At 41.0% G+C, this 11,006-nt stretch overlaps 1 protein-coding gene across 4 annotated transcripts in view; it reads left to right on the top strand.

Moving 5' to 3' along the window:
• Positions 1 to 9,911, top strand: part of sptbn4b (spectrin, beta, non-erythrocytic 4b) — an 83,602-nt gene extending 73,691 nt beyond the window's left edge. Inside the window, exons 29-37 of one of the 4 annotated variants that reach the window (XM_084409085.1) lie at positions 1,471 to 1,657; positions 1,937 to 2,021; positions 2,123 to 2,319; positions 3,350 to 4,143; positions 4,678 to 4,738; positions 4,815 to 5,074; positions 5,955 to 6,125; positions 6,221 to 6,263; positions 6,695 to 9,911. In XM_084409085.1, the coding sequence (XP_084265211.1) occupies positions 1,471 to 1,657; positions 1,937 to 2,021; positions 2,123 to 2,319; positions 3,350 to 4,143; positions 4,678 to 4,738; positions 4,815 to 5,074; positions 5,955 to 6,125; positions 6,221 to 6,263; positions 6,695 to 6,928 (2,032 nt within the window). In that variant the 3' untranslated portion in view covers positions 6,929 to 9,911. The remainder of the gene's footprint in view (positions 1 to 1,470; positions 1,658 to 1,936; positions 2,022 to 2,122; positions 2,320 to 3,349; positions 4,144 to 4,677; positions 4,739 to 4,814; positions 5,075 to 5,954; positions 6,126 to 6,220; positions 6,264 to 6,694) is intronic. The other 3 variants (XM_084409086.1, XM_084409087.1, XM_084409088.1) reach the window with 3 other exon arrangements.
• The last annotated feature ends 1,095 nt before the right edge of the window (positions 9,912 to 11,006 follow it).

Here is an 11,006-nt window from a genome sequence, read left to right on the forward strand (position 1 = left end):
TATCTTGGTTAAAGCAACCAAGATGGATTTAATGCAAATTCATTTAAATTTCTACCCTGCACTTACAATTTTGAGGCCACACCCCCTGCATGCACTGTGCATTCCTCCATCACATGCACAGATAATTTCTAGAATCCTGCACACTACAGCAGGACTGAAGCCACACAACTGCATTTGAGCCCAAGGACTTCATCCAGTCATGTAAGTTTTGATGATATTACTAGGGTCAACATATTTGATCTAGAACCTAGGTTATAGTTTGATTTAGCATACTGATTGAGGAGTGTTCATCTATTCATCTAGCCTATTTCTATTCATTTGTCCAGCATCAACTGTCAAATATTTTTACCATTCCAGAATATTATCTAACTATTTATATATCTGTGCATGGCATTGCATTAGTGTTTTTTTTTTTACACGTTTTTTTTTCTAATCTTATTCTACAGAACAATGCCACGTGCCCCATCTGATGTGTGGATACATTTCACCTCAGCCAGTGTAGAAGGAAAGACTGTGGACATTTGCAAACATGCTTATTTTATTCAACATTCATGCATTTCTGTTGTTCAGTGAAATAATCGATTAAAGTTCTACTCACAAATAAATCAGTCAAAAAAAAAAAATTCATTTGTATTAGTTTGCATGCATGTCTGCTTACGACAAACAAACAAAATGTTATATTTATGTTTGTATAAGATAGTTATATTTATTGTATAAATTGTATAAATTACCCTTAAATTTCCAATAAATTCCCTTTAATTCCCGTAAAGTTTCCAACTTGGAATATTTCCAAAATTCCTTAACTTCCCATGGAAAGTTTTTGGAAAGTTTCTGCAAAATTTCCAGAAATTTACAACCCTACTGCCTACATAGGCAACTACCTTCTTAGGCTACAACCTTACAAAAGAGAATTTGAAATGCTTTTCAAGTGGCACTTTTCATGTAAAATGTACGGAGCAAATTGATTTCAATAGAGTCTGACGTTGTAAGTTGATAAGTTAACACAGTATGCACAATAATTAGATAAAATAGCTTTTTATTGATACTTTTCAGTATTTAATGAATAACATTTATATTTAATAAAAATGTTCTTGACTCATCCACCGTTACAACCACTGAGTTTGTTGTAATGCATTCTAGGTTGGCCTTCTCTGCAAAGGGAGCATGCGTTGTTGCCTTAGAAGGTATTTTGCCAAAAGACTTTATCTTAGAAGTCAGCATAATGTTTCTTCCTACTGAAACCGCTTTTGCTGTTAAAAATGCTGTCTTGGTAGACAGCTCACTAGGTTTTGGAACACAGCTATTGTGCTTATAAAGTCTTAATAAAGAACCTATAATACTGGAAAACTTCAGGAGCCATCATGGACACTTTTCATCGTGTCAAAATGGCCTTCTGTTGCTGTTTCTTTCTTTGGGCAGATTTGGCCCATGTATTCTGGCCGGAGTAACTCTCTCTCCTCTCACTGTCAGCTCTTTCCTCAGAGCTTTAATGGGATATGGGCTCTCTGGTGCTTGCAGGGATGTGTCATCCGTGGAGGTCCTGATGAACTATCACCAGAGCCTCAAGAGTGAGGTGGAGGCCCGCAACAAGAGTGTCCTACAGTGTATCGAGATGGGCAAGACTTTACTGGCCGCCCGGAACCCTGCGTCAGAAGAGGTGACACACAAAACAGCCAGCACAACCTGTTCAGGAACTATTGTGACTTTTAAATCACTGCAAGGCCCAAAACATACTCTATGCATGTTCAATTTCACACATTGTTGCAATCCGAAATGTGTCAGACCACAATTACACTTCTTCTTCTACAGTCAGTTTTCTTTTAAAAATGTAAAGTTGACATGTTTATAAGTAGCTACCTGATCCTGAATGAGTTTATTCCCCCTTGTAAAGCTGTCTTCTGTCAGTACCTGATGATGAAGTTGTTGAATGTTTCAGATTAAAGAAAAGCTGGAGAAGGTTTTGGACAAGCAGCACGAACTGACTGAGAAATGGGACAAACACTGGGAAGAGTTGCAGCAAAGTTAGTTAAATGAGACTAATACAGAACAAACATTATGCATAAATTATATAATCAGTGTCATGGTGCTCCCAACACCTCACTCTCATTCTGTGTCTTCTCAGTGTTGGAGGTGCATCAGTTTGCTCAGGAAGCAGTGGTAGCAGAGGCCTGGCTCACTGCTCAGGAACCCTTGCTAAGTAGTAATGAACTAGGCGGCAGTGTGGATGAGGTTGAGCAGCTGATTCGCAGACACGAAGCCTTCCGCAAAGCTGCTGCCACATGGGAAGAGCGCTTCAGCTCTTTACGTCGTCTTACCACGGTAACAGCGACCAGCCAAAGAAGCCCAAGGGCCAGGGGTGTCCAGTTCTGCTGCTGAGTTTACTTACAATCTGGCCAAACACACTTGCCTAGAAGTTTTGAGTAATCCTGAAGACCTTGATTAGCTGGTCCAGGTGTTTTTGATTAGGATTGGAGCTGAACTCCTAGAGTTCTTCTGAATACTCAAATTGATGCTTCCTCGTTTCCTCGCTCCTCCGTCCTCCAGCCTGTGACCCAGAAACCGATCGAACTCAGCCATCTTGAAAGACATCTCAATTCTCAAATTGCACCGCGAGGAATGAGGAGTGAGGAAGCTTCCAGAGGAGCTATGAGCGAGGATGCACAGGTGTATCCTATGCGGAAGTCTTTCTTGTCGAGAAAACTGCCACAACTATGAATTCTCCTCCCCCTTTACATCTCTAACAATAATATTTTATTTATGCTTTTCCTTTGCAGTTAAAATAAACTATGCATCTCACATATTTCAACAGGGCATCTTGCTTTATTATTATTTATTATGAATTTCTTAAATAACCAAACTTCAACAGCATAAGGGCAGATCCCTTGAGCACAGCTGATGACGTTGTGAAGTGACGCTTGTGATCAAGAATATTCCTATGTACAAATAAGATTTCCTTCAATTCCTCTGCCCTCATTTTCTTCCCTCGCATCCTACAAGGGGTGGAGCTGAGACGCAAGGAAAGGAAGTGAGGAAAGGAAACGAGGATGCACAAATAAGAAATGAGAAGCACCCCAAGAATAATGGTCCAGCAGTAGCAGGATTGGACACCCCTGGTCATAACCACAAAATAGGTCCACACGGCTCTGTTGTTAATGACAGAAAAATGTACCAATATCAAGCAGCAATTGTATCTAACTACCTTTGACTGTTGTGGCGACTGCCATTTTGTTTTTTAACATGATATTATGATGGTCAGGCAAGAGAAGTTGGCGCTTTCAACTGGCGCTATGTTACAGGGAGGAATTGTGGATGTATAAAATATAACACATTCTCTTGTTTAATGGTTTAGGTAGAGAAGATAAAGGCAGAGCAGAGTCAGCTTCCCCCAACTCCTTTGTTGGGACGGAAAGTCTTCTTGGACCCTCAGGACTCTTCTCCTGCGCGCAGTAGCCCTTCCTCCATCATAAGACAGACCATATATGAGCAGGGTGACGCCCGGTTGGAGCGCATCACTCCTCAGCCCTCTCCCTCTTCTGTGGCTCGCAGACTTGGCTCTACTGTGGCCAACTACACTCCCATCATGAATGGAGCTGCTAGTTTTCGCCTTCAAGAAGCCAGGAATGCTGGGATTGTTGGCGTGGCAGCAGGACTGGGCACTGCTATGGAGCATAAGGTCACCCAATTGCGAGCTGAATTCAAGGCTCAAATTCCACAGCAGAAGATCGAGCACATCCATGAGGTGGTCCACCCCCTACTGGAGAGAGAGAGGGAGCGGTATCATGAGAACGTGATGGCAGAGGTGGTGCTTCAGGAGCCAGGCGGAGGACGGGAGCGGCTAAACAGCGTGGTGGGAGGGAGCGGGAGCAGTCGCTCAGAGCTGGTGGTGGAGCAGCATCCCCTACCGAGGGAGTCGCGGTTGGAGAGACAACTGTCTACCGAGCAGCTGATTCAAGCACGGAGGGACGAGCTGCCTCAGGAGGTGTGGAGGGAACGAGCTGAGAGGGCAGAGAGGAGGCTGGAGAGACAGACATCTAGTGAACAGGAGGGTCATGAGGTGCGGCGTAGGGAGCGACATCGACTGGAAAGACAGGAGAGCAGTGAGCACGAGGCCAAGGAGCAGTCAGACAAGCGCTCTGGAGGCGGGTGAGTGACTGCTTTTGTGACCGCAAACAGCCCACCTTAGAAACAACTTCCCTTTTCAGTGTCACCTTGGATGCACTGACTATCATTTAATGTTACCCATTATTAGCCAAACCAAAACAGTTGATTTAGGCTACTTAGGCTTTTCCAAAAACTTGTAAACTCCAATTGTAAAAAGAAGTAATTTGATTCCAGTTAACCCCATTGAAATGCAAGTTACAGCAGTGATATCGCTAAGATTTGATTAAAAAAAGTGTTATAATAGTGACATGTTGATGATGAACTTCACCTTTAGGCATCCACATGCCTAGCCACATCACCAAGTCAGTTCACAGCAATAGAGGTTCAATAAAGAGGTTAACTTTTCACTTAATCCAATCAATTCACAATAGAATCCTCATTTCGTACATTGTCTTGTTAAAAATTGTAAGGATTGTAAATGCCTTCCCATATTGACTTTAAAGCTTTGAAGTAGTACGTTCTCTATTTATGCAAAATGGCATTTCCAGATCTCAGATTTCCCTTTTTTGTTGGCAGGGAGAAAAGGTCCACGCTAGCTGAGATTGTGGAGCAGCTTCAGGAAAGGGAGGCAGCACAGGTGTGTAAACAATCTAATGTTTGTCCTTTGTTTTAAACTACATTTTATGCCACATGCGCATTACTGTATATTTCAGGCCCGAGGAGAGATTCCACGTCTACCCAATGGTGTTCCTGAGAAGTCTTCTCGACCAGACAGGCCACGGGCTCGCGACAGACCCAAACCGAGAAGAAGACCACGACCCAAGGAAACAACAGCTGGCGAAACGCGACGATCGAGGTCTGCGCCAGCCCAGAGCAGCCCAGCAGTACCCCTGCCACCCACCCACACGGCCCAGCACGAAGGGTTCCTCTTCCGAAAAATAGACATTGATGGCCAAAAGAAGAGTTCAAACAGGTGGGGTTTTGTGGTCTAAAAATGGCATGGAATTAGCATGGAAACGGCTAAATCAAAAATGCCAATCAGTATGATTGGTTATTCAAAGCTATGCTAATGTTGTGATTAGCATTGTGTACTAATGCTTAGAGCATTAACATTTGTTAACACAAGGCAGCTCTTATTTTCTTTCACCAAGTTTCAACTCAAACTGGGTTATGCTTGAATGCTTTACAAGCCTAAAAGGGTTCCTGAAGTTAAACTGAGGAGCAGCTGTTTGGCTGTCATTACTGATTACAAGTTTCATATCCAGCAATGGCAGAAAATAGCTAGCTGCTTGCCACTTGCATGGTAACACTAAAATCACCCTGGTTGGTGGATGATGCTGTGTCAGAAGACCAACAGATGCTGGGTTTCTGAAGCCATGGCTAGCAAGGTATGAAGCCTTCGCCTTTCACAGCTTTATTCAGCCATTTTGTACAAGACCGGATACGGCACCTCGGCAGCCCAAGTCACAAAGCAATCCATTGCATTGAGTTTAAGGAACTCAAAAGAATGGCTGTCTGTTCTTTTGTAGCATGTATGTGCACATAGTTTGCCTGTCAACTGAAGCCATTTTTATGCTAGCACTTGCATTTACGCTGCAGTATATCTCATTAACCAAAATCTCTCTTCTTTTTTGTGCTCTCTTTGCCAATGACTGTTCTTCTCCCTCTCTACAAAGGTAAGCTATGGTCTGCCTATCTATGTCTAAAGGTCTTGTAATGATCTCTGCAGCAGTTTGGTCTTGCTCAGTCATAAGGGCTGGTCATCCCAGACTCCGCAGGTGAGTAGCTAGTCGGCACATGGTATCGGATGGGCCCTGATGGCCAAATCTTGTGTTTTCTTTCCCACATTACAGCAGATCTTGGGTGAACCTGTACTGTGTGCTGAATAAAGGTGAGCTGGGCTTCTATAAGGACGCAAAGAACACCGCCACACCTTACAACAACGAGCCGCTTATCAACCTGAGCCGTTGTGCCTGTGATATCAACAATGGTTACAAAAAGAAGAAGAATGTCTTCACGCTCAAGTACTTCACTGGCTTTTTTACTAGCTTTTCCAGAAAGATTAGCTACGTGTGTAGTGTTCACTTTTCATAACATTCATTTTGCTTTATAATTTTAGAACTAAGGATGGAAGTGAGTTTCTGTTCCATGCTAAAGATGAGGTGAGTTGCTTTTTTTTTATATCCTAGTTGGTTTCACATCTGTGTATTTAAGTCATAACCAGGCCTACTGTAGATGGGATCTGCAGACCTTTTCTGCAAAGTAGACTTTTGGAGCATACAGTAGAAGCTGGTCTGTTGCTGTTTTAAGGTGCAAGCTTGGCCAAGCCAGTTCAGCAGTCAGTAGTCCAGTTGACCAACCATCTAGACCAGCTAATGACTATGAGTAACCAGTTGGAATCCATGTGAAACCAGTTTCCACCTTAAGCAGCTTTCTTTTGGATTTCCTAGGAGGAATCGCAAGCTTATTGAAAGCAGCCATCATTAATCAAATTCAACAAAATATTTAATAAAGAAACAAGTCATTACATTGACTGGTAACTGTTTTTGTGTGAAAACATGTTCTGAGTCTTCAATCTCTCTTTGGCCTGCAGGACGATCTGAAAATCTGGATCACAAGTATAACCGCCAGTATAAGTGAGCATGAAGAGATTAACAAACAGGGGCAGACCAATCCAACTACCTCATCTACTGACGAGGGAACGCGCAGGGAGGGCAGCAGGGCAGGCGGTTCGGAAAGAGGCGAAAAGTCCGACCGAGCCGACGTGGGATCGGTGCGTTCAGACAAGGGTGAAAAGCCTGAGAAAAAGACAGGCAAGAAGAAATGAGACACCCAAAAACAGTGAGACAAGGAGCCGGGACTTCGGAAATCCTGGAAAGTGCTCTGACGGAATCAGGAAGCGAAGGCGTCACTGTGAACTCCCTTTATGTCTTGCTGTCCAGCTGAGTGTGGAATCAGGCAGCGCGGAGGTGCACGGAGCTCATGTGTCAGTGAGCGCCCTCTAGTGGCTGCCGAGGACTGTGACAATTCAGGAGCTCCATATGGGCCAAAGAGCTGATAGCATAGGCAAATGGAGGATAAAAGAGAAAGATGTTATAGTAAAGTAGCTCATGAAGATTATTTTCTAATCCGTCTGTGAAAAAGATGACCCATATGTATGTGTACCCGTCTCTTTCTCTTTGTATATTGTACGTCTCGACATCAGTTCTATACAGTCTCACGCTGAAGAGAATGGAAATATGCCAAATTCTTTCTCAAGGTTGGTCTTTTTTCTGAAGAGCATGTTTTGTCTGTTTATTTGTAAGTTGTTTTGCTCTTTTATACTATTAATGTGTTGATTTGTATTCATTGGCTCTTCCACACGATTTTGATTCTCGTCTTGCCACTTTGTAGACCACGTTTGAACGCCATGACATATCAGAGCATGCCTACAAGGTTTAACTTTCAAATGAAGAACGGTATAAACGGTTTGTTTCAAATAAAAAGAAGCAGCTCATCTGCTGTGTGTATTCTCAGATCTGATTTCTAGGGTTTGTTGGTTTCCTACACTAATTTTTTCCCAATGTGCAGGAAAGTCTCAATCATTAATCTCATATTATGCATTAAATGTTGAGTGTGAGTTCATTTGCTCTTTTAACGACCAAATCAGTTGTGTATGTGTCTATGCATGTACGCATTGCATACGTCATCGAGCTATTCTGAACGCGAGATCGGGTTTACATCATTTTATTCATACACAAAAAAAGTCTTCCAAGCACAGAACTCCAGAAGCCCTTTTTTTTTTATTTTCTTCGTGTCAGTTTAACTACATGTGATGTTTCTCTCGACCTTATTTCCAAGCATTGCACTGAGGACTGAATGGATGCAGGCGTTTGACTTAACTGGTGATGTATGTTTGTAAGATAACTGAATGCCATGTAGATGTTATCATGTGATTGTCTTTCCTGATTGGCAGAAACCGGGTGAAATACGTCTTTGAATCGTGTAGTTCTGCAGGTAATAGTATAGAAAGCCCATAGCTAGCAAAAATGCAAGGTATATTGCAAGAAAAGCAGTATATATGCTTTAGACAGCTCAGCAAATGATCATGACACAAATCTAATTTTGTTCTTTTGAGGTCCATCCATACACATGCACAAACTGCAGTTGAAAATGAGCTGACTACATGATGACGATTTTCCATGCAACGTACAGGGTTGAAACTAAATGTCATAGTATGTTAAAACCAAACGTAATGGTTTCAGGTATCATATTTGTGCCTCACTGTCCTAAAGTCTGTCAGCTGTAGTCCTTTAAATGTAAAAACGGCTAAATCATGTTAGAAGCAATGGTCCTCTTTCTGTAAAGAGAAATGTAAACCAATCATTAAGAGGGAGGAGATGATGTTCATGTAAGTTTTGTTCAATCAACAAGTTGTTTTCTCTCTGCAAGTTCATGTTTGTTCCTTTATCTGAACACAGCGTCATGCAAATGCTTTTGTAATGTCCCTGCTTTGAAATATACAATTGTCAGCTCTCATTTCTCTATACAATCTCAAAGTATTGTATACTGTATATATCTAAAGAGTTTTCTGTGTATCGGGTCTGAATTTCTCTTCCTTTGACGCCCTTGGTTTTGTCTCCAAGTCTAATTTTTGGTACAAAAAAAAAAAAAAATCCTATTTTTATGCAATAGAATAACTTATACAGGCAGAAGGTATGCAGTTAAAGTATCCAACGTGGTGGCGAATGGAAATAACGTATACACTTGCAAGTAGAAAATTTATGCAACTTTTCCTTTGCACTAAATTACTGCCCCATTGCACAGTGCTATTGTGAGCAGAGGATTGGTGCTTGAGGGTCTTTGGACGAGCATTACTACAAAATGCGTTCATTCAGCTACTTATTTACAGAAATCTTGAGTAAATTCTGCTCTAATGCCCCCGACTCACACTTTCTGCTTACACACATTTACACCTGCTGCTTCTACCACATACGAGCTGATGGACATGAATGTGCAAGTTGAGTGTGCAATTGGAAACGTTTATAAAATGTTATTAAATCCCAGATGGATCTGATCCATTGAATCAACAGAAAGCACAACCCCAACAGTAAATATTGTCTTCTTCAGCTCCTGCTCTGATCATTTTAGGGGTTTATCGTGGTGTCTATATTCTTAAAGTGCTTTAATTACTTTTATATATAAAGTATCACACATGTTATGTGGGTTTTATCATGGCAGATGAACCCTCATAGTAATATTTTTTATCTCCTTTAAATGTTTGGGTCCGGCTGAAACCCCGTGTCCTGTGGATAGTGTCAGACCCTTAAGCACCACTGGTTTTAGCTCAGCAGCTCGATGACCTGTACAAATTGTAACTGCTTCTGTACAGACAAAAATGCTCTTTTTTCCCCGCTGTGATATAAGAACATTTTATGGGTTTTAATATCAGTTTTGAATATCAGTGGGGTTATTTCTCCAAAGCTCAAAGGAAAGAAATTGAAAGGAAACTGGGCAATTCAGGTTGCATGAATAACATTGTCCCTGTAATGGTTCTGCTGTGCATGATGAAACCACTGTCATTCTCACTCACAACCACTGTACAAGGGTGACACTAATACACATGGAAACAGTGAATGAATGAATGCTGTATAATTCAGATCCTGACTGACTCTGTACAGTTAATTCCTTGATAAATACAGCTTGTGATATGTCAAACGTCTCATTTTTCATTTGTTCTTATACTGGCATCCTCATGTCCTTGTAAAGACCTTGTTACAAGTTAGAGCTGCACGATTATGGAAAAATGAGAATCATGTTGTTGTTGATTAAAGATCACAATTAGACGACTAAAAAAACGTAATTTACTAAAGGTTCTGACAAAATGTTAATTACTGCAGTCTATTGAAAATGTCTAATGAATCTGTTTCAATGAATGATTCAACGACTCATAAAGAGGATATCAAAATCATAAAAATGTTTAATTTCTTTAAGAATCAGCATTTTTGAACGAATTGAATGAATGATTCAATGACAAATAACAGTCACTTCTTGTCGCCACCTACTGGTGTAACGATGCAATTGGTACCATCATTATTTGACGTCAAGATACTTTCAAAACGTGATTTGGATCGCTATACTGTAGACATATATCCAAACTATAAACTTTTATCCCAGTACTTCGGTGATCATTTGAATTATTGTAACAGAAATACTGTGTGGACTGTTTGTGAAGCAGTTTCATACCTGTACATGACAACTTTGTTCATTTGAATAGTTATCTCTGGTTCAGCTGCAGCACGAGCACATGTCTGAATGTTCGCTGTGATTGTACTTGTCATAAGTTTAATTGACATAGAGGAATAGTTGAATAAGATCGTGTGAGTGTTTGAATCGAAATCGCGACATTTTAACGATTAATTGTGCAGCTCTACTGCTAATAGCCATACTGTGCATGTAGCTAATTGTCTTTAATTTGTTATCAGCCATATATAGCTGTAAATCTGTTCTAGAAACCAGAACATGAAATGTTTTGTAGGCTAATAGGCCTATATTGTTTTGCTATATTTATACATAGCTTAGTATTGGTAAAGAAACATGACTGATACGCTCACCAACAAATGACGGCCTCAGATGTTTCTAGAAGCGTAGACATGTTGACGTGTTCTACTTCCAACTCAAAGTAGGCCTACATCATAATGATGTTAGAAAATGTTAATAAGTGTAGATAGGCTACTTCAGAAATATTTGATTAGGCCTTGTTCGCCTTAGCAGTTTTCACACATAATCTCCAATTCAATTTTTGTCAATGTGGACATTCTTTTCTTTTGTTCTTTCTTTCTTGGTCTATGAATGTGACCATCGACCTATAGCCTATATTTGAGCAACATCATTAGAAACAGCGATGCCTCAATATACAACAGTTT

This window comes from Rutilus rutilus (genome assembly GCF_951802725.1).
Source record: "Rutilus rutilus genome assembly, chromosome: 5".
NCBI classification, from domain to species: domain Eukaryota; kingdom Metazoa; phylum Chordata; class Actinopteri; order Cypriniformes; family Leuciscidae; genus Rutilus; species Rutilus rutilus.